Below are 25,351 nucleotides of genomic sequence, written 5' to 3' on the forward strand. Positions count from 1 at the left end.
CAATGCTCATGCCAAATTTCCCGTTTCTATGACACCGGAAAGTGAGAAAATTACATACCACACGTAAAATTTGGACGCTAATTCTTTTGCGCATAGAATTGAATAATGGAGTTGGGACCCATTAGCTTTTACTATTTATGACATAATCAATGCTCGTGCCAAATTTCCCGTTTCTATGACACCGGAAAGTGAGAAAATTACATTCCGCACGTAAAATTTGGACGCTAATTCTTTTGCGCATAGAATTGAATAATTGAGTTGGGACCCATTAGCTTTTCCTATTTATAACATAATCAATGCTCGTGCCAAATTTCCCGTTTCTATGACACCGGAAAGTGAGAAAATTAGATTCCGTACGTAAAATTTGGACGCTAATTCTTTTGCGCATAGAATTGAATAATGGAGTTGGGACCTATTAGCTTTTACTACTTATGACATAATCAATGCTCGTGCCAAATTTCCTGTTTCAATGACACCGGAAAGTGAAAAAATTACATTCCGCACGTAAAATTTCGACACCAATTCTTTTGCGCTAGAATTGAATAATGGAATTGGGACCTATTAACTTTTCCTATTTATGACATAATCAATGCTCGTGCCAAATTTCCCGTTTCTATGACACCGGAAAGTGAGAAAATTACATACCACACGTAAAATTTGGACGCTAATTCTTTTGCGCATAGAATTGAATAATCGAGTTGGGACCCATTAGCTTTTACTATTTATGACATAATCAATGCTTGTGCCAAATTTTCTGTTTCTATGACACTGGAAAGTGAAGAAATTACATTCCGCACGTAAAATTTCGACGCCAATTCTTTTGCGCTAGAATTGAATAATGGAGTTGGAACCCATTAGCTTTTCCTATTTATAACATAATCAATGCTCGTGCCAAATTTCCCGTTTCTATGACACCGGAAAGTGAGAAAATTAGATTCCGTACGTAAAATTTGGACGCTAATTCTTTTGCGCATAGAATTGAATAATGGAGTTGGGACCCATTAGCTTTTACTATTTATGACATAATCAATGCTCGTGCCAAATTTCCTGTCTCAATGACACCGCAAAGTGAAAAAATTACATTCCGCACGTAAAATTTCGACACCAATTCTTTTGCGCTAGAATTGAATAATGGAATTGGGACCTATTAACTTTTCCTATTTATGACATAATCAATGCTCATGCCAAATTTCCCGTTTCTATGACACCGGAAAGTGAGAAAATTACATTCCGCACTTAAAATTTGGACGCTACTTCTTTTGCGCATAGAATTGAATAATCGAGTTGGGACCCATTAGCTTTTACTATTTATGACATAATCAATGCTCGTGCCAAATTTTCTGTTTCTATGACACTGGAAAGTGAAGAAATTACATTCCGCACGTAAAATTTCGACGCCAATTCTTTTGCGCTAGAATTGAATAATGGAGTTGGGACCGATTAGCTTTCCCTATTTATGACATAGTCAATGCTCGTGCCAAATTTCCCGTTTCTATGACACCAGAAAGTGAGAAAATTACATTCCGCACGTAAAATTTGGACGCTAATTCTTTTGCGCATACAATTAAATAATCGAGTTGGGACCCATTAGCTTTTCCAATTTATGACATAATCAATGCTCGTGCCAAATTTCCCGTTTCTATGACACCGGAAAGTGAGAAAATTACATTCCGCACGTAAAATTTGGACGCTAATTCTTTTGCGCTAGAATTGAATAATGGAATTGGGACCCATTAACTTTTCCTATTTATGACATAATCAATGCTCATGCCAAATTTCCTGTTTCTATGACACCGGAAAGTGAGAAAATTACATACCGCACGTAAAATTTGGACGCTAATTCTTTTGCGCATAGAATTGAATAATGGAGTTGGGACCCATTAGCTTTTACTATTTATGACATAATCAATGCTCGTGCCAAATTTCCCGTTTCTATGACACCGGAAAGTGAGAAAATTAGATTCCGTACGTAAAATTTGGACGCTAATTCTTTTGCGCATAGAATTGAATAATGGAGTTGGGACCTATTAGCTTTTACTATTTATGACATAATCAATGCTCGTGCCAAATTTCCTGTTTCAATGACACCGGAAAGTGAAAAAATTACATTCCGCACGTAAAATTTCGACACCAATTCTTTTGCGCTAGAATTGAATAATGGAATTGGGACCTATTAAGTTTTCCCATTTATGACATAATCAATGCTCATGCCAAATTTCCCGTTTCTATGACACCGGAAAGTGAGAAAATTACATTCCGCACTTAAAATTTGGACGCTAATTCTTTTGCGCATAGAATTGAATAATCGAGTTGGGACCCATTAGCTTTTACTATTTATGACATAATCAATGCTCGTGCCAAATTTTCTGTTTCTATGACACTGGAAAGTGAAGAAATTACATTCCGCACGTAAAATTTCGACGCCAATTCTTTTGCGCTAGAATTGAATAATGGAGTTGGGACCCATTAGCTTTTCCTATTTATAACATAATCAATGCTCGTGCCAAATTTCCCGTTTCTATGACACCGGAAAGTGAGAAAATTACATTCCGCACGTAAAATTTGGACGCTAATTCTTTTGCGAATAGAATTGAATAATTGAGTTGGGACCCATTAGCTTTTCCTATGTATAACATAATCAATGCGCGTGCCAAATTTCCCGTTTCTATGACACCGTAAAGTGAGAAAATTAGATTCCGTACGTAAAATTTGGACGCTAATTCTTTTGCGCTAGAATTGAATAATGGAAATGGGACCTATTAACTTTTCCTATTTATGATATAATCAATGCTCGTGCCAAATTTTCCGTTTCTATGACACCGGAAAGTGAGAAAATTACATTCCGCACTTAAAATTTGGACGCTAATTCTTTTGCGCATAGAATTGAATAATCGAGTTGGGACCCATTAGCTTTTACTATTTATGACATAATCAATGCATGTGCCAAATTTTCTGTTTCTATGACACTGGAAAGTGAAGAAATTACATTCCGCACGTAAAATTTCGACGCCAATTCTTTTGCGCTAGAATTGAATAATGGAGTTGGGACCTATTAACTTTTCCTATTTATGACATAATCAATGCCCGTGCCAAATTTCATGTTTCTATGACACCAGAAAGTGAGAAAATTAGATTCCGTACGTAAAATTTCGACGCCAATTCTTTTGCGCTAGAATTGAACAATCGAGTTGGGACCCATTAGCTTTTCCTTTTTATGACATAATCAATGCTCCTGCCAAATTTCACGTTTCTATGAGATTGGGAAGTGAGTGATTTAGATTATGTACGTTAAATTTCCACGCTAATTCTTTTGCGCTAGAATTGAATAATCGAGTTGCGACCCAATTTCTTTTCCTATTTTGGAGATAATCTATGCTTGCGCCAAATTTCATGTTTCTACGACATCGGGAAGTTGGAGAACTTTTGGCGAGTCAGTCAGTCAGTCAGTGAGTCAGTGAGGGCTTTCAGCTTTATATATATGGACTAGCTGATATACCCGGCTTCACCCGAGTTAATTTGGTACTGGTGTTTATCTGGTGTTCACACGGAAAATCTTATAAAGTCATGGTTACTTAAGAGATACTGAGAAAAAACATATGTTCACCATTTTGCATAGTTCTCTGCGTTACCCAGGAAACACCACGTGGAGGTTACCATGCGACGTTTCCTTCATAAAAAATGACATCAGGAAGTGAGAGAATTAGATTACGTACATAAAATTTGGACACGAATTCTTTTGCGCTTAGAATTGAATAATCGAGTTGGGACCCATTAACTTTTCATATTTATGACACAATCAATGCTTGTGCCAAATTTCATGTTTCAATAACATTTGGAAGTGAGAGATTTGGATTATGTACGTAAAATTTGGACGCTAATTCTTTTGCCCATAGAATTGAATAATGGAGTTGGGACCCATTAGCTTTCCCTATTTATGACATAATCAATGCTCGTGCCAAATTTCCCGTTTCTATGACACTGGAAAGTGAGAAAATTACATTCCGCACGTAAAATTTAGACGCTAATTCTTTTGCGCATAGAATTGAATAATGGAGTTGGGACCCATTAGCTTTTCCAATTTATGACATAATCAATGCTCGTGCCAAATTTCCCGTTTCTATGACACCGGAAAGTGAGAAAATTACATTCCGCACGTAAAATTTGGACGCTAATTCTTTTGCGCATAGAATTGAATAATGGAGTTGGGACCCATTAGCTTTTCCAATTTATGACATAATCAATGCTCGTGCCAAATTTCCCGTTTCTATGACACCGGAAAGTGAGAAAATTAGATTCCGTACGTAAAATTTGGACGCTAATTCTTTTGCGCATAGAATTTAATAATGGAGTTGGGACTCATTAGCTTTTACTATTTATGACATAATCAATGCTCGTGCCAAATTTCCTGTTTCAATGACACCGGAAAGTGAAAAAATTACATTCCGCACGTAAAATTTCGACACTAATTCTTTTGCGCTAGAATTGAATAATGGAAATTGGACCTATTAACTTTTCCTATTTATGACATAATCAATGCTCGTGCCAAATTTCCCGTTTCTATGACACCGGAAAGTGAGAAAATTACATACCACACGTAAAATTTGGACGCTAATTCTTTTGCGCATAGAATTGAATAATGGAGTTGGGACCCATTAGCTTTTACTATTTATGACATAATCAATGCTCGTGCCAAATTTCCCGTTTCTATGACACCGGAAAGTGAGAAAATTACATTCCGCACATAAAATTTGGACGCTAATTCTTTTGCGCATAGAACTGAATAATGGAGTTGGGACCCATTAGCTTTTCCTATTTATAACATAATCAATGCTCGTGCCAAATTTCCCGTTTCTATGACACCGGAAAGTGAGAAAATTACATTCCGCACGTAAAATTTGGACGCTAATTCTTTTGCGCATAGAATTGAATAATTGAGTTGGGACCCATTAGCTTTTCCTATTTATAACATAATCAATGCTCGTGCCAAATTTCCCGTTTCTATGACACCGGAAAGTGAGAAAATTAGATTCCGTACGTAAAATTTGGACGCTAATTCTTTTGCGCATAGAATTGAATAATGGAGTTGGGACCCATTAGCTTTTACTATTTATGACATAATCAATGCCCGTGCCAAATTTCCTGTCTCAATGACACCGGAAAGTGAAAAAATTACTTTCCGCACGTAAAATTTCGACACCAATTCTTTTGCGCTAGAATTGAATAATGGAATTGGGACCTATTAACTTTTCCTATTTATGACATAATCAATGCTCATGCCAAATTTCCCGTTTCTATGACACCGGAAAGTGAGAAAATTACATTCCGCACTTAAAATTTGGACGCTAATTCTTTTGCGCATAGAATTGAATAATCGAGTTGGGACCCATTAGCTTTTACTATTTATGACATAATCAATGTTCGTGCCAAATTTTCTGTTTCTATGACACTGGAAAGTGAAGAAATTACATTCCGCACGTAAAATTTCGATGCCAATTCTTTTGCGCTAGAATTGAATAATGGAGTTGGGACCGATTAGCTTTCCCTATTTATGACATAGTCAATGCTCGTGCCAAATTTCCCGTTTCTATGACACCGGAAAGTGAGAAAATTACATTCCGCACGTAAAATTTAGACGCTAATTCTTTTGCGCATAGAATTGAATAATCGAGTTGGGACCCATTAGCTTTTCCAATTTATGACATAATCAATGCTCGTGCCAAATTTCCCGTTTCTATGACACCGGAAAGTGAGAAAATTACATTCCGCACGTAAAATTTGGACGCTAATTCTTTTGCGCTAGAATTGAATAATGGAATTGGGACCCATTAACTTTTCCTATTTATGACATAATCAATGCTCATGCCAAATTTCCCGTTTCTATGACACCGGAAAGTGAGAAAATTACATACCACACGTAAAATTTGGACGCTAATTCTTTTGCGCATAGAATTGAATAATGGAGTTGGGACCCATTAGCTTTTACTATTTATGACATAATCAATGCTCGTGCCAAATTTCCCGTTTCTATGACACCGGAAAGTGAGAAAATTACATTCCGCACGTAAAATTTGGACGCTAATTCTTTTGCGCATAGAATTGAATAATTGAGTTGGGACCCATTAGCTTTTCCTATTTATAACATAATCAATGCTCGTGCCAAATTTCCCGTTTCTATGACACCGGAAAGTGAGAAAATTAGATTCCGTACGTAAAATTTGGACGCTAATTCTTTTGCGCATAGAATTGAATAATGGAGTTGGGACCTATTAGCTTTTACTATTTATGACATAATCAATGCTCGTGCCAAATTTCCTGTTTCAATGACACCGGAAAGTGAAAAAATTACATTCCGCACGTAAAATTTCGACACCAATTCTTTTGCGCTAGAATTGAATAATGGAATTGGGACCTATTAACTTTTCCTATTTATGACATAATCAATGCTCGTGCCAAATTTCCCGTTTCTATGACACCGGAAAGTGAGAAAATTACATACCACACGTAAAATTTGGACGCTAATTCTTTTGCGCATAGAATTGAATAATCGAGTTGGGACCCATTAGCTTTTACTATTTATGACATAATCAATGCTTGTGCCAAATTTTCTGTTTCTATGACACTGGAAAGTGAAGAAATTACATTCCGCACGTAAAATTTCGACGCCAATTCTTTTGCGCTAGAATTGAATAATGGAGTTGGAACCCATTAGCTTTTCCTATTTATAACATAATCAATGCTCGTGCCAAATTTCCCGTTTCTATGACACCGGAAAGTGAGAAAATTAGATTCCGTACGTAAAATTTGGACGCTAATTCTTTTGCGCATAGAATTGAATAATGGAGTTGGGACCCATTAGCTTTTACTATTTATGACATAATCAATGCTCGTGCCAAATTTCCTGTCTCAATGACACCGCAAAGTGAAAAAATTACATTCCGCACGTAAAATTTCGACACCAATTCTTTTGCGCTAGAATTGAATAATGGAATTGGGACCTATTAACTTTTCCTATTTATGACATAATCAATGCTCATGCCAAATTTCCCGTTTCTATGACACCGGAAAGTGAGAAAATTACATTCCGCACTTAAAATTTGGACGCTACTTCTTTTGCGCATAGAATTGAATAATCGAGTTGGGACCCATTAGCTTTTACTATTTATGACATAATCAATGCTCGTGCCAAATTTTCTGTTTCTATGACACTGGAAAGTGAAGAAATTACATTCCGCACGTAAAATTTCGACGCCAATTCTTTTGCGCTAGAATTGAATAATGGAGTTGGGACCGATTAGCTTTCCCTATTTATGACATAGTCAATGCTCGTGCCAAATTTCCCGTTTCTATGACACCAGAAAGTGAGAAAATTACATTCCGCACGTAAAATTTGGACGCTAATTCTTTTGCGCATACAATTAAATAATCGAGTTGGGACCCATTAGCTTTTCCAATTTATGACATAATCAATGCTCGTGCCAAATTTCCCGTTTCTATGACACCGGAAAGTGAGAAAATTACATTCCGCACGTAAAATTTGGACGCTAATTCTTTTGCGCTAGAATTGAATAATGGAATTGGGACCCATTAACTTTTCCTATTTATGACATAATCAATGCTCATGCCAAATTTCCTGTTTCTATGACACCGGAAAGTGAGAAAATTACATACCGCACGTAAAATTTGGACGCTAATTCTTTTGCGCATAGAATTGAATAATGGAGTTGGGACCCATTAGCTTTTACTATTTATGACATAATCAATGCTCGTGCCAAATTTCCCGTTTCTATGACACCGGAAAGTGAGAAAATTAGATTCCGTACGTAAAATTTGGACGCTAATTCTTTTGCGCATAGAATTGAATAATGGAGTTGGGACCTATTAGCTTTTACTATTTATGACATAATCAATGCTCGTGCCAAATTTCCTGTTTCAATGACACCGGAAAGTGAAAAAATTACATTCCGCACGTAAAATTTCGACACCAATTCTTTTGCGCTAGAATTGAATAATGGAATTGGGACCTATTAAGTTTTCCCATTTATGACATAATCAATGCTCATGCCAAATTTCCCGTTTCTATGACACCGGAAAGTGAGAAAATTACATTCCGCACTTAAAATTTGGACGCTAATTCTTTTGCGCATAGAATTGAATAATCGAGTTGGGACCCATTAGCTTTTACTATTTATGACATAATCAATGCTCGTGCCAAATTTTCTGTTTCTATGACACTGGAAAGTGAAGAAATTACATTCCGCACGTAAAATTTCGACGCCAATTCTTTTGCGCTAGAATTGAATAATGGAGTTGGGACCCATTAGCTTTTCCTATTTATAACATAATCAATGCTCGTGCCAAATTTCCCGTTTCTATGACACCGGAAAGTGAGAAAATTACATTCCGCACGTAAAATTTGGACGCTAATGCTTTTGCGCAAAGAATTGAATAATTGAGTTGGGACCCATTAGCTTTTCCTATTTATAACATAATCAATGCTCGTGCCAAATTTCCCGTTTCTATGACACCGGAAAGTGAGAAAATTAGATTCCGTACGTAAAATTTGGACGCTAATTCTTTTGCGCATAGAATTGAATAATGGAGTTGGGACCCATTAGCTTTTACTATTTATGACATAATCAATGCTCGTGCCAAATTTCCTGTTTCAATGACACCGGAAAGTGAAAAAATTACATTCCGCACTTAAAATTTCGACACCAATTCTTTTGCGCTAGAATTGAATAATGGAATTGGGACCTATTAACTTTTCCTATTTATGACATAATCAATGCTCGTGCCAAATTTCCCGTTTCTATGACACCGGAAAGTGAGAAAATTACATACCACACGTAAAATTTGGACGCTAATTCTTTTGCGCATAGAATTGAATAATCGAGTTGGGACCCATTAGCTTTTACTATTTATGACATAATCAATGCTTGTGCCAAATTTTCTGTTTCTATGACACTGGAAAGTGAAGAAATTACATTCCGCACGTAAAATTTCGACGCCAATTCTTTTGCGCTAGAATTGAATAATGGAGTTGGAACCCATTAGCTTTTCCTATTTATAACATAATCAATGCTCGTGCCAAATTTCCCGTTTCTATGACACCGGAAAGTGAGAAAATTAGATTCCGTACGTAAAATTTGGACGCTAATTCTTTTGCGCATAGAATTGAATAATGGAGTTGGGACCCATTAGCTTTTACTATTTATGACATAATCAATGCTCGTGCCAAATTTCCTGTCTCAATGACACCGGAAAGTGAAAAAATTACATTCCGCACGTAAAATTTCGACACCAATTCTTTTGCGCTAGAATTGAATAATGGAATTGGGACCTATTAACTTTTCCTATTTATGACATAATCAATGCTCATGCCAAATTTCCCGTTTCTATGACACCGGAAAGTGAGAAAATTACATTCCGCACTTAAAATTTGGACGCTACTTCTTTTGCGCATAGAATTGAATAATCGAGTTGGGACCCATTAGCTTTTACTATTTATGACATAATCAATGCTTGTGCCAAATTTTCTGTTTCTATGACACTGGAAAGTGAAGAAATTACATTCCGCACGTAAAATTTCGACGCCAATTCTTTTGCGCTAGAATTGAATAATGGAGTTGGGACCGATTAGCTTTCCCTATTTATGACATAGTCAATGCTCGTGCCAAATTTCCCGTTTCTATGACACCGGAAAGTGAGAAAATTACATTCCGCACGTAAAATTTAGACGCTAATTCTTTTGCGCATACAATTAAATAATCGAGTTGGGACCCATTAGCTTTTCCAATTTATGACATAATCAATGCTCGTGCCAAATTTCCCGTTTCTATGACACCGGAAAGTGAGAAAATTACATTCCGCACGTAAAATTTGGACGCTAATTCTTTTGCGCTAGAATTGAATAATGGAATTGGGACCCATTAACTTTTCCTATTTATGACATAATCAATGCTCATGCCAAATTTCCTGTTTCTATGACACCGGAAAGTGAGAAAATTACATACCGCACGTAAAATTTGGACGCTAATTCTTTTGCGCATAGAATTGAATAATGGAATTGGGACCTATTAAGTTTTCCCATTTATGACATAATCAATGCTCATGCCAAATTTCCCGTTTCTATGACACCGGAAAGTGAGAAAATTAGATTCCGTACGTAAAATTTGGACGCTAATTCTTTTGCGCATAGAATTGAATAATGGAGTTGGGACCTATTAGCTTTTACTATTTATGACATAATCAATGCTCGTGCCAAATTTCCTGTTTCAATGACACCGGAAAGTGAAAAAATTACATTCCGCACGTAAAATTTCGACACCAATTCTTTTGCGCTAGAATTGAATAATGGAATTGGGACCTATTAAGTTTTCCCATTTATGACATAATCAATGCTCATGCCAAATTTCCCGTTTCTATGACACCGGAAAGTGAGAAAATTACATTCCGCACTTAAAATTTGGACGCTAATTCTTTTGCGCATAGAATTGAATAATCGAGTTGGGACCCATTAGCTTTTACTATTTATGACATAATCAATGCTCGTGCCAAATTTTCTGTTTCTATGACACTGGAAAGTGAAGAAATTACATTCCGCACGTAAAATTTCGACGCCAATTCTTTTGCGCTAGAATTGAATAATGGAGTTGGGACCCATTAGCTTTTCCTATTTATAACATAATCAATGCTCGTGCCAAATTTCCCGTTTCTATGACACCGGAAAGTGAGAAAATTACATTCCGCACGTAAAATTTGGACGCTAATGCTTTTGCGCAAAGAATTGAATAATTGAGTTGGGACCCATTAGCTTTTCCTATTTATAACATAATCAATGCTCGTGCCAAATTTCCCGTTTCTATGACACCGGAAAGTGAGAAAATTAGATACCGTACGTAAAATTTGGACGCTAATTCTTTTGCGCATAGAATTGAATAATGGAGTTGGGACCCATTAGCTTTTACTATTTATGACATAATCAATGCTCGTGCCAAATTTCCTGTTTCAATGACACCGGAAAGTGAAAAAATTACATTCCGCACGTAAAATTTCGACACCAATTCTTTTGCGCTAGAATTGAATAATGGAATTGGGACCTATTAACTTTTCCTATTTATGACATAATCAATGCTCGTGCCAAATTTCCTGTTTCTATGACACCGGAAAGTGAAGAAATTACATTCCGCACGTAAAATTTCGACGCCAATTCTTTTGCGCTAGAATTGAATAATGGAGTTGGAACCCATTAGCTTTTCCTATTTATAACATAATCAATGCTCGTGCCAAATTTCCCGTTTCTATGACACCGGAAAGTGAGAAAATTAGATTCCGTACGTAAAATTTGGACGCTAATTCTTTTGCGCATAGAATTGAATAATGGAGTTGGGACCCATTAGCTTTTACTATTTATGACATAATCAATGCTCGTGCCAAATTTCCTGTCTCAATGACACCGGAAAGTGAAAAAATTACATTCCGCACATAAAATTTCGACACCAATTCTTTTGCGCTAGAATTGAATAATGGAATTGGGACCTATTAACTTTTCCTATTTATGACATAATCAATGCTCATGCCAAATTTCCCGTTTCTATGACACCGGAAAGTGAGAAAATTACATTCCGCACTTAAAATTTGGACGCTACTTCTTTTGCGCATAGAATTGAATAATCGAGTTGGGACCCATTAGCTTTTACTATTTATGACATAATCAATGCTCGTGCCAAATTTTCTGTTTCTATGACACTGGAAAGTGGAGAAATTACATTCCGCACGTAAAATTTCGACGCCAATTCTTTTGCGCTAGAATTGAATAATGGAGTTGGGACCGATTAGCTTTCCCTATTTATGACATAGTCAATGCTCGTGCCAAAATTCCCGTTTCTATGACACCGGAAAGTGAGAAAATTACATTCCGCACGTAAAATTTAGACGCTAATTCTTTTGCGCATACAATTAAATAATCGAGTTGGGACCCATTAGCTTTTCCAATTTATGACATAATCAATGCTCGTGCCAAATTTCCCGTTTCTATGACACCGGAAAGTGAGAAAATTACATTCCGCACGTAAAATTTGGACGCTAATTCTTTTGCGCTAGAATTGAATAATGGAATTGGGACCCATTAACTTTTCCTATTTATGACATAATCAATGCTCATGCCAAATTTCCTGTTTCTATGACACCGGAAAGTGAGAAAATTACATACCGCACGTAAAATTTGGACGCTAATTCTTTTGCGCATAGAATTGAATAATGGAGTTGGGACCCATTAGCTTTTACTATTTATGACATAATCAATGCTCGTGCCAAATTTCCCGTTTCTATGACACCGGAAAGTGAGAAAATTAGATTCCGTACGTAAAATTTGGACGCTAATTCTTTTGCGCATAGAATTGAATAATGGAGTTGGGACCTATTAGCTTTTACTATTTATGACATAATCAATGCTCGTGCCAAATTTCCTGTTTCAATGACACCGGAAAGTGAAAAAATTACATTCCGCACGTAAAATTTCGACACCAATTCTTTTGCGCTAGAATTGAATAATGGAATTGGGACCTATTAAGTTTTCCCATTTATGACATAATCAATGCTCATGCCAAATTTCCCGTTTCTATGACACCGGAAAGTGAGAAAATTACATTCCGCACTTAAAATTTGGACGCTAATTCTTTTGCGCATAGAATTGAATAATCGAGTTGGGACCCATTAGCTTTTACTATTTATGACATAATCAATGCTCGTGCCAAATTTTCTGTTTCTATGACACTGGAAAGTGAAGAAATTACATTCTGCACGTAAAATTTCGACGCCAATTCTTTTGCGCTAGAATTGAATAATGGAGTTGGGACCCATTAGCTTTTCCTATTTATAACATAATCAATGCTCGTGCCAAATTTCCCGTTTCTATGACACCGGAAAGTGAGAAAATTACATTCCGCACGTAAAATTTGGACGCTAATGCTTTTGCGCAAAGAATTGAATAATTGAGTTGGGACCCATTAGCTTTTCCTATTTATAACATAATCAATGCTCGTGCCAAATTTCCCGTTTCTATGACACCGGAAAGTGAGAAAATTAGATACCGTACGTAAAATTTGGACGCTAATTCTTTTGCGCATAGAATTGAATAATGGAGTTGGGACCCATTAGCTTTTACTATTTATGACATAATCAATGCTCGTGCCAAATTTCCTGTTTCAATGACACAGGAAAGTGAAAAAATTACATTCCGCACGTAAAATTTCGACACCAATTCTTTTGCGCTAGAATTGAATAATGGAATTGGGACCTATTAACTTTTCCTATTTATGACATAATCAATGCTCGTGCCAAATTTCCTGTTTCTATGACACCGGAAAGTGAGAAAATTACATACCACACGTAAAATTTGGACGCTAATTCTTTTGCGCATAGAATTGAATAATCGAGTTGGGACCCATTAGCTTTTACTATTTATGACATAATCAATGCTTGTGCCAAATTTTCTGTTTCTATGACACTGGAAAGTGAAGAAATTACATTCCGCACGTAAAATTTCGACGCCAATTCTTTTGCGCTAGAATTGAATAATGGAGTTGGAACCCATTAGCTTTTCCTATTTATAACATAATCAATGCTCGTGCCAAATTTCCCGTTTCTATGACACCGGAAAGTGAGAAAATTAGATTCCGTACGTAAAATTTGGACGCTAATTCTTTTGCGCATAGAATTGAATAATGGAGTTGGGACCCATTAGCTTTTACTATTTATGACATAATCAATGCTCGTGCCAAATTTCCTGTCTCAATGACACCGGAAAGTGAAAAAATTACATTCCGCACGTAAAATTTCGACACCAATTCTTTTGCGCTAGAATTGAATAATGGAATTGGGACCTATTAACTTTTCCTATTTATGACATAATCAATGCTCATGCCAAATTTCCCGTTTCTATGACACCGGAAAGTGAGAAAATTACATTCCGCACTTAAAATTTGGACGCTACTTCTTTTGCGCATAGAATTGAATAATCGAGTTGGGACCCATTAGCTTTTACTATTTATGACATAATCAATGCTTGTGCCAAATTTTCTGTTTCTATGACACTGGAAAGTGAAGAAATTACATTCCGCACGTAAAATTTCGACGCCAATTCTTTTGCGCTAGAATTGAATAATGGAGTTGGGACCGATTAGCTTTCCCTATTTATGACATAGTCAATGCTCGTGCCAAATTTCCCGTTTCTATGACACCGGAAAGTGAGAAAATTACATTCCGCACGTAAAATTTAGACGCTAATTCTTTTGCGCATACAATTAAATAATCGAGTTGGGACCCATTAGCTTTTCCAATTTATGACATAATCAATGCTCGTGCCAAATTTCCCGTTTCTATGACACCGGAAAGTGAGAAAATTACATTCCGCACGTAAAATTTGGACGCTAATTCTTTTGCGCTAGAATTGAATAATGGAATTGGGACCCATTAACTTTTCCTATTTATGACATAATCAATGCTCATGCCAAATTTCCTGTTTCTATGACACCGGAAAGTGAGAAAATTACATTCCGCACGTAAAATTTGGACGCTAATTCTTTTGCGCATAGAATTGAATAATGGAGTTGGGACCCATTAGCTTTTACTATTTATGACATAATCAATGCTCGTGCCAAATTTCCCGTTTCTATGACACCGGAAAGTGAGAAAATTAGATTCCGTACGTAAAATTTGGACGCTAATTCTTTTGCGCATAGAATTGAATAATGGAGTTGGGACCTATTAGCTTTTACTATTTATGACATAATCAATGCTCGTGCCAAATTTCCTGTTTCAATGACACCGGAAAGTGAAAAAATTACATTCCGCACGTAAAATTTCGACACCAATTCTTTTGCGCTAGAATTGAATAATGGAATTGGGACCTATTAAGTTTTCCCATTTATGACATAATCAATGCTCATGCCAAATTTCCCGTTTCTATGACACCGGAAAGTGAGAAAATTACATTCCGCACTTAAAATTTGGACGCTAATTCTTTTGCGCATAGAATTGAATAATCGAGTTGGGACCCATTAGCTTTTACTATTTATGACATAATCAATGCTCGTGCCAAATTTTCTGTTTCTATGACACTGGAAAGTGAAGAAATTACATTCCGCACGTAAAATTTCGACGCCAATTCTTTTGCGCTAGAATTGAATAATGGAGTTGGGACCCATTAGCTTTTCCTATTTATAACATAATCAATGCTCGTGCCAAATTTCCCGTTTCTATGACACCGGAAAGTGAGAAAATTACATTCCGCACGTAAAATTTGGACGCTAATGCTTTTGCGCAAAGAATTGAATAATTGAGTTGGGACCCATTAGCTTTTCCTATTTATAACATAATCAATGCTCGTGCCAAATTTCCCGTTTCTACGACACCGGAAAGTGAGAAAATTAGATTCCGTACGTAAAATTTGGACGCTAATTCTTTTGCGCATAGAATTGAATAATGGAGTTGGGACCCATTAGCTTTTACTATTTATGACATAATCAATGCTCGTGCCAAATTTCCTGTTTCAATGACACCGGAAAGTGAAAAAATTACATTCCGCACGTAAAATTTCGACACCAATTCTTTTGCGCTAGAATTGAATAATGGAATTGGGACCTATTATCTTTTCCTATTTATGACATAATCAATGCTCGTGCCAAATTTCCCGTTTCTATGACACCGGAAAGTGAGAAAATTACATTCCGCACGTAAAATTTGGACGCTAATTCTTTTGCGCATAGAATTGAATAATGGAGTTGGGACCCATTAGCTTTTACTATTTATGACATAATCAATGCTTGTGCCAAATTTTCTGTTTCTATGACACTGGAAAGTGAAGAAATTACATTCCGCACGTAAAATTTCGACGCCAATTCTTTTGCGCTAGAATTGAATAATCGAGTTGGGACCTATTAACTTTTCCTATTTATGACATAATCAATGCTCGTGCCAAATTTCCCGTTTCTATGACACCGGAAAGTGAGAAAATTACATTCCGCACGTAAAATTTGGACGCTAATGCTTTTGCGCAAAGAATTGAATAATTGAGTTGGGACCCATTAGCTTTTCCTATTTATAACATAATCAATGCTCGTGCCAAATTTCCCGTTTCTATGACACCGGAAAGTGAGAAAATTAGATTCCGTACGTAAAATTTGGACGCTAATTCTTTTGCGCATAGAATTGAATAATGGAGTTGGGACCCATTAGCTTTTACTATTTATGACATAATCAATGCTCGTGCCAAATTTCCTGTTTCAATGACACCGGAAAGTGAGAAAATTACATTCCGCACGTAAAATTTGGACGCTAATGCTTTTGCGCAAAGAATTGAATAATTGAGTTGGGACCCATTAGCTTTTCCTATTTATAACATAATCAATGCTCGTGCCAAATTTCCCGTTTCTATGACACCGGAAAGTGAGAAAATTACATTCCGCACGTAAAATTTGGACGCTAATTCTTTTGCGCATAGAATTGAATAATGGAGTTGGGACCCATTAGCTTTTACTATTTATGACATAATCAATGCTTGTGCCAAATTTTCTGTTTCTATGACACTGGAAAGTGAAGAAATTACATTCCGCACGTAAAATTTCGACGCCAATTCTTTTGCGCTAGAATTGAATAATCGAGTTGGGACCTATTAACTTTTCCTATTTATGACATAATCAATGCTCGTGCCAAATTTCATGTTTCTATGACACCAGAAAGTGAGAAAATTAGATTATGTACGTAAAATTTCGACGCCAATTCTTTTGCGCTAGAATTGAATAATCAAGTTGGGACCCATTCGCTTTTCCTATTTATGACATAATCAATGCTCGTGCCAAATTTCCCGCTTCTATGACACCGGAAAGTGAGAAAATTACATTCCGCACGTAAAATTTCGACGCCAATTCTTTTGCGCTAGAATTGAATAATCGAGTTGGGACCCATTAGCTTTTCCTTTTTATGACATAATCAATGCTCCTGCCAAATTTCACGTTTCTATGACATTGGGAAGTGAGAGATTTAGATTATGTACGTAAAATTTTGACGCCAAGTCTTTTGCGCATAGAATTGAACAATCGAGTTGGTACCTATTAACTTTTCCTATTTATGACATAATCAATGCTCGTGTCCAATTTCCCGTTTCTATGACATTGGGAAGTGAGTGATTTAGATTATGTATGTTAAATTTCGACGCCAATTCTTTTGCGCTAGAATTGAATAATCGAGTTGGGACCCAATTTCTTTTCCTATTTTGGAGATAATCTATGCTTGCGCCAAATTTCATGTTTCTACGACATCGGGAAGTTGGAGAACTTTTGGCGAGTCAGTCAGTCAGTGAGTGAGTCAGTGAGTCAGTGAGGGCTTTCGGCTTTATATATATAGATATCATCTGGATACAATGCCACCTTCTGCACTTTGTGATCATACTGAAAGCCCACAATTTTCGGTGCAAGCCAAACGGCAATAATTAGGGGCTCTATAGCTATAGCAAATAGTAGAGGTAACAATGGGCAGCCCTGCCTAGTACCTCTGTTTAAGTTGAGCTGCCGGGAGAGTACACCATTCACTTGTATCTGCGCTGCTGGAGAGGAATATAGCAATTACATCCAGGAGGGGTACCTTGGCTCAAAACCCATGGCTTTCATTGTATGCCACAGTTATCTCCATTCCGCACTTAGAGGCATCTAATGGACACACAGCTCTGGAACCCACATTATTTGTTTAAACTTACATATTGAGGAATAATCACCTTATGTTTATTGAAGTAGCTTTAGATGGCATAAATACATTATGGATTATAGATGTAATTACACAGATGAGCCTATTAGCCAATACTTTAGCCAGGAGCTTAACATCTGCTGTTAACAAGGAGATTGGCCTACAGAAGTCTTGTAACTGCAGTTTTTTTGCTGGTTTCAAAATACCTGTAATAATAGCTTCACACATAAAAGGGGGTAATGCACTTGTCTGTCTAGTGTCCCAAAACTTTTAGGAATTCTTTATACTGCTTGTACACCTCTATGGGGGATGGAAGACTTGTAAAATACTAGGAGGAGTTTCAGACACTAAGCCCCCTTCCTCATTTTATACCCCACAAATGTGAAAAAATCCCTTTTGTGCACATGCTCTTAAAGGTTTTTTGTCATTAAAAAAAATTCTATAATCACATATTACTCCACAGACTCCTTAAGGCATCTTCTCCTCGCTAATCTTGTCCTGTCCCCCGATATCTGCTTACCGCAAGCCAGCTGGTTTGTTATGAAACGTGCATTCCTCGCATTCTTTTTCCGGGCAGGTCAGTGAAGGACACGTCCCAGTGACGTAGCGTTCACTGGCTAGCAAGGAATGCTGATCTATTGCGCAGACAGTGGGCATGAGCAGCCTCTGCAATAGCATACATTGCCAGACAGGAAAGAGACTGCCTGTGAATGTACGTAATGTCACAGGAAGCAGAGGAATCAGCCAGCTGGAGGTGAGGTGACCCCCCCCACCCCCACCCCGGACTGGGAGAGACAGTAAGTAGAATATGAGTAAGTAGATTGACGAGGGAGGAATAGGTTAGCATAGAATATATATATTTTTTTTATGACAGAATCCCTTTACGGATAACAAAGTGCCCTGCTCTTCCACACTCTTCAAAGTATGTCTGTTAAAGAAAAAATATTTTTCAAGAAGCAGCCTGTAACAGAGTGTGATTAGCCAATTCCTATGCTGCTGAAAATTGAATACACATATTTTGATCAGGACTGCGTACATAAGCAGTTTCCGCAACTTCAAGAGCTTGCAGTACTTCTGAGTCTAAGGCCTCCTTCCCACGAACGGATTTCCGCCGCGTAATTCGCGGCGAAAATCCGCTGCGTTGCACGCAGCTGTTAGGTTCTATTGAACCTAATAGCTCCATGCACACGATGCGTAATTCCACCGCGGAATTACGCACCGCGATTTCTCCCGTCCTCACCCGCAGCATGCTCTATTTTCTGCGGGTGAGGACGGGCTGTACGCACTGACGGCTTCCATTGCAGTCAATGGAAGCCGTCCATTCACGCTATCTCCCGCTGTAACCAGCGGGAGATAGCGTGAAAAAACGCTTTCCCGCCCACCGCCGAGCGTCATATGACGCCAAATGACGCGGTCCGGCCGCGTCACGTGACACGGCCGGCCGTGCACGTGACACGGCTGGTGACGCGAGAGCGGTGGGCGGTGACGAGCGGTGACGAGCGGTGACGCGGCGGTGGTGGGCGGGGAAGCGATTTCACGCTATCTCCCGCAGGTAAGTATAGGGGCTCTGGGGGGCGCCGTGACGGGCTTCACAGCGTAATATTACGCTGCGGAGCCCGTCACGCTCGTGGGAAGGAGGCCTAACTGATGAGAATTAGATTTTAGCCTGACTAATAGACTGTATAAAAATTCCCCTAAGATGGGCCTTCATTGCTTCCCAGACAGTAGCGGTGCAGAACCTGTGGATTCTTGTAACGGAGGAGCAATACTTTTTCATGTATCAATTATAGCCAGAACGGGTTCAATTTCCACAGAGTAGGGCAGGAAACAGTGCTGGTAGAGATCACCAACAACACTGACAAAGACTGGGTCAGGTATACTAAATAGATAATACGATTAAGCATTAAGGCAAGTACTAAGGCAAGATCTATTTAGGACAGTGAATGGTGAGCAGAGAAATAGCAGGTGTATTGTCTGTCTCCAGGATGTGAAATTCACCAGATATCATGTAGATTCAGTTTTTGCAAAAGTATTCTCCATGGGTAAGGAGGTTGGATATATAGTTACTATATATACACACGCAGCATAATAAACATATTGACTAGAGATGAGCGAGCGTACTCGTCCGAGCTTGATACTCGTTCGAGTATTAGGGTGTTCGAGATGCTCGTTACTCGAAACGAGTACCACGCGATGTTCGAGTTACTTTCACTTTCATCTCTGAGACGTTAGCGCGCTTTTCTGGCCAATAGAAAGACAGGGAAGGCATTACAACTTCCCCCTGCGACGTTCAAGCCCTATACCACCCCCCTGCAGTGAGTGGCTAGCGAGATCAGGTGTAACCCGAGTATTAAAATCTGCCCGCCCGCGGCTCGCCACAGATGCATTCTGACATAGTTCAGGGAAAGTGCTGTTGATGCCGGAGCTGCTATAGGGAGAGCGTTAGGAGTGATTTTAGGCTTCAAGAACCCCAACGGTCCTTCTTAGGCCATATAAATCGCAGATCTCACCTATCTGCGATCTGAGATTCCTGTTCTCTGCTCTATATGCGCTCAATGGGGCCGGCGGCAGCAGCGCCGACCCCATTGAGAACATATAGAAGACAAATCATTCTTCTCTGCCACAGCTGTAACAGCTGTGGCAGAGAAGAATGATGTTTGCCCATTGAATTCAATGGAGCCGGCAATACAGCAGGTTCCACTGAAAGCAATGGGCTGCCGGCGTGCGTGGGATGAATTGTCGGGAAGGGCTTAAATATATAAGCCCTTCCCTGCAATTCATCCAGAAATGTGTTAAAATAAAAAAAAAAAAAAAAAATATATATATATATATATATATACTATTACTTACCTTGTCCCGGCAGACGGAGTTCAGCCGCGGCGGACGGCAGTGGGTGTGAAGGGGGTGTGAGTCAGACTCAGCGCTGAGCCAATCAGGGGGCAGGTCTGACTCACACCCCCTTCACACCCACTGTAGGCCGTCCGCGCTGAACTCCGTCTGCCGGGACAAGGTAAGTATATACAGTATATTTTTTTTTATTTTTACACATTTCTGGATGAATTGCAGGGAAGGGCTTCTATATTTAAGCCCTTCCCGACAATTCATCCTGCGCACGCCGGCAGCCCATTGCTTTCAGTGGAACCTGCTGTATTGCCGGCTCCATTGAATTCAATGGGCTAACATCGTTCTTCTCTGCCACAGCTGTTACTGCTGTGGCAGAGGAGAACGATCTTTATGCTGACAGTGCGGGGGGGGGGGGGGGGCACTCTTGCCGCTATTGTGGCTTAATAGTGGGACCTGGGAACTTGAGATGCAGCCCAACATGTAGCCCCTCGCCTGCCCTATCCGTTGCTGTGTCCCCATCACTTTCTTGAATTGCCCCGATTTTCACAAATGAAAACCTTAGCGAGCATCGGCGATATACAAAAATGCTCGGGTCGCCCATTGACTTCAATGGGGTTCGTTACTCGAAACGAACCCTCGAGCATCGCGAAAATTTCGTCCCGAGTAACGAGCACCCGAGCATTTTGGTGCTCGCTCATCTCTAATATTGAACTTCCATCAGTTTCAGCTGGTATACATTCAAATGGGATGCTCCTGTGAAGTAAGACACTCACACCTCTAGAATAAGTGGAGAATGTGGCATGACATTCATATCCATCCAACTTCTATGAATTAGGTGTACTCTGTCAGTTGAAAGATGGGTATCCTGTTAACATATAGGAGCAGGCTAGCATTGCTATAAGTATTGAAATATAGCATGTGTTTTTGTAGCATCTGCTACTCCTCATATGTTCCAACTGACAATAAATAGGGACCTAGCCATGGTAAGGGTAATCTAATCTAAAATCAATTAGAACTAGCAAGTCAAGACAGACATATGCCTCTGTAGAACAGTGAAAGAAAACCAGCTACCATATCATATGGACAGAACCTGCACTCTGAGCAAATTAAAAAATAACCTGCTATTAACAGTTCAATCAAGAAAATCTAAATATTTAGCAGGGAACAGAGGGTGTCAACAACTTTTCAGAGAGTAGGCCTCGATACAAGTAGAAGCAGGTATTGGGACTGGTAGGCAGTGCAAGAAAAGTTTCCCTAAGTAAACCAATGCCAAATACCACCGCTGCCTCCAACTTATAAGAAGTACAGAGACTTTACTAAACTGTGGTGCTGACACCTGCCAATACATAACTATTTTTATGGAACCTGAATCATCTATTTCCTGCGTGCAACAACCATCTGATGTGCGTAGACACTTTACAGGACAAAAGGCTCCAGTACTTGGCTGGCAGCGGTGTGACTGTTTCCCTCTATCTGTGACTCTTAAAAGAGGAAAGAGTTTAGTATTATGTTAGCCAGTAGAGCAAAATGTGTTTGTCCCTAGCAAGAGAAACCAAGTAATCTTGTAGATATGATACCTTTTAATGGCTAATAAAAAGACATGATGCTGTAGCGAGCCACTATAAACTGCTCTGAAATTGATCAGATAGCGGAATAAACCAGTGGAAGCCATCCTCTTCGCCAAGTGGTAACTTTTGATCTGCGAACCTGGATATTGAAGAGACTTGCTGGCCTTAAAATCTCCTCTGTGAAGTAAGTTAAATCTTTCTAATCTCTCAAGCATACTTAGTAGTGCAGGATATTTTGTACTCTTTTACTTTTCCTTTTTATCATAGCCAGTATTAACTTTTTTCAGCAATTTATACCTCTTCCCTTGGATAAGACCACTCGAACTAGCCTTTTTCCCAAGCACATCAAAAAGAGGTAGGCACCCATATGGGTCAAGAAGGACAATTCACTGGTTGTCCTTCTTGACCCATCTTTGGTAGATACTAACCACTGCATACCATAAAAACTTTCTGTTTTGGTCCTTATTAAAGTTACTCAGATCCTTATGCTTGCCCATTTTTGCTGTTACACATCAGCTTCAAGAACTGACTGTTCACTAGCAAGCTAATAGTAAATATCTCATGCCTTCACAAGTGCCATTGCCTGAAAATAATCATTGCTATTGACTTGACCTGTCAGTGGTATTAATGGAATGGCTAATTACATTATATTTAAAAAAAGAAGAAAAAACAAAAGATAACTAGCTAGATATTCTTTCCTGAAGTACAGCTTCAATCACCTTCTCTATAGCTGCACGTAGAAAATTGTCAAGAAGATGCCGTGCTTCTGTTAGAGAACAGGAACTTATAACAACTGAAGTGTCTGTTGAGTCCAGATCTTCCTACAAAACAAAAAAAAACATCAAATAGAAACCTTCTTAAGTCTTTTTTTTTACTTTCACTGTTTGTTATTGAAGGTTTATATTTCAAAATACAATTACCAGAGATCATGAATAGGACATGCAATCAAAGAGATGTAGCGAAGAACATGTTTGACTTGTTATATTTCTATCATCTCTATTATGCTAGGTAATTTTTATTTATTTTTATTTCTGTAACACTAGCTTTGTGTTACCTAGGTCACTTGTAACTCATAATGTTCTTTTATTGAGCCATAACTTTGATTTTGTACCAATTGGGCAGGTATTTAAGCTGTCCCTATAGCCTATGCAGCATATCACTGTGTGCATTTCACCCAATTGAGGCAGATTATGAATAGAGATGAGCGAGCACCAAAATGCTCGGGTGCTCGTTACTCGAGTCGAACTTTCAGTGATGCTCGAGAGTTCGTTTCGAGTAACGAACCCCATTGAAGTCAATGGGTGACTCGACTATTTTTGTATATCGCCGATGCTCGCTAAGGTTTTCATTTGTGAAAATCTGCAAAACACAAGAAAGTGATGGAAACGACACAGAAACGAATAGGGCAGGCGAGGAGCTACATTTTGGGCTGCATCTCAAGTTCCCAGGTCCCACTATTAAGCCACAATAGCGGCAAGAGTGAGACCCCCCCCCCCACACTGTCAGCGTAAAGATCGTTCTCCTCTGCCACAGCTGTAACAGCTATGGCAGAGAAGAATGATGTTAGCCCATTGAATTCAATGGAGCCAGCAATACAGCCGGCTCTATTGAAAGCAATGGGTTGCCGGCGTACGCGGGATGAATTGTCGGGAAGGGGTTAAATATATAAGCCCTTCCCTACAATTCATCCAGAAATGTGTAAAAATAAAAAATATATATATACTTACCTGGTCCCGGCAGAACGATGTTAGCCCATTGAATTCAATGGAGCCGGCAATACAGCCGACTCCATCGAAAGCAATGGGCTGCCGGCGATCGCGGGATGAATTGTCGGGAAGGGGTTAAATATATAAGCCCTTCCCTGCAATTCATCCAGAAATGTGTAAAAATAAAAAATATATATATACTCACCTGGTCCCGGCAGACGGAGTTCAGCGCGCAGGCTGCAGTTCTCCTGAACTGCTCTGAACAGCTGTGAGTAGTATTCAGCAGCCGGGGATTTAAAATCCCCGCCTGCTGAATGAGATGCCTCTGATTCGTCACAGCCTGACCAATCAGAGGCATCCCTCACTCACACCCATTCATGAATTCATGAATGGGTGAGTGAGGGCTGCCTCTGATTGGCTCAGGGGCAGCTCTCAGCTGTCCCTGCGCTGAGCCAATCAGAGGCAGCCCTCACTCACCCATTCATGAATTCATGAATGGGTGTGAGTGAGGGATGCCTCTGATTGGTCAGGCTGTGACCAATCAGAGGCATCTCATTCAGCAGGCGGGGATTTTAAATCCCCGGCTGCTGAATACTACTCACAGCTGTTCAGAGCAGTTCAGGAGAACTGCAGCCTGCTGTGCTGAACTCCGTCTGCCGGGACCAGGTGAGTATATATATATTTTTTATTTTTACACATTTCTGGATGAATTGCAGGGAAGGGCTTATATATTTAACCCCTTCCCGACAATTCATCCCGCGATCGCCGGCAGCCCATTGCTTTCGATGGAGTCGGCTGTATTGCCGGCTCCATTGAATTCAATGGTCAGTGCTCGTTTAATCGAGACGAGTACCGCGTGGTGCTCGTCTCAAGTAACGAGCATCTCGAGCACCCTAATACTCGAACGAGCATCAAGCTCGGACGAGTATGCTCGCTCATCTCTAATTATGAACAAACGTGTTGTTGTGCATAACACATGCATTTGTTTGCTTTTGCAAGTCTGGAGCTAAATGGAAATCTGAATACTACTTTCTGTTGTTTGCAGGGGATTGTTATTATTTATTTTACAAAGCATCTAAGCATTTGCATTATTTCTCCGATGGCCTCAAGAGGTTGCAAATATCTGAAACCTCTTAAAGCCATTGGAAAACCAATGCAGATACTTTGTTTGATTGTCTCCTGCAAACAACAGAAAGTATACTGTAGTATAGTTCAGATTTCCAGGCAGCTCCAGAATTGCAAAAACACATGGATGCATGCATCTTGTGCAATCACACACTTGTTTACAATTGCCACAATTGGATGTGATAAATGCAGTGATGTGCTGCATAGGACTACTGGACACTCGGCTCAATTGGTACAAAACCATAGTTATGACATAATAAAAGCACATTATCAGTAATGTGTGACCCAGGCAACACAAAAGTAGTGTAAAATTCCCGGAATTTATGTATTTTTTCTAATTTCTTAAAAGCACTAACTATATATACAGTT

General features: G+C 38.9%; 1 protein-coding gene across 1 annotated transcript in view; it reads right to left on the bottom strand.

Moving 5' to 3' along the window:
• The window catches only part of LOC136626544 (kinesin-like protein KIF21B), a 2,048,083-nt gene that overhangs the window by 1,080,327 nt on the left and 942,405 nt on the right, over positions 1-25,351 (bottom strand). Inside the window, 1 exon segment of the mRNA XM_066601598.1 lies at positions 22,871-22,972. Within this exon segment, the coding sequence (XP_066457695.1) occupies positions 22,871-22,972 (102 nt within the window).

This window comes from Eleutherodactylus coqui, chromosome 4 (assembly GCF_035609145.1).
Source record: "Eleutherodactylus coqui strain aEleCoq1 chromosome 4, aEleCoq1.hap1, whole genome shotgun sequence".
Classification (NCBI taxonomy): domain Eukaryota; kingdom Metazoa; phylum Chordata; class Amphibia; order Anura; family Eleutherodactylidae; genus Eleutherodactylus; species Eleutherodactylus coqui.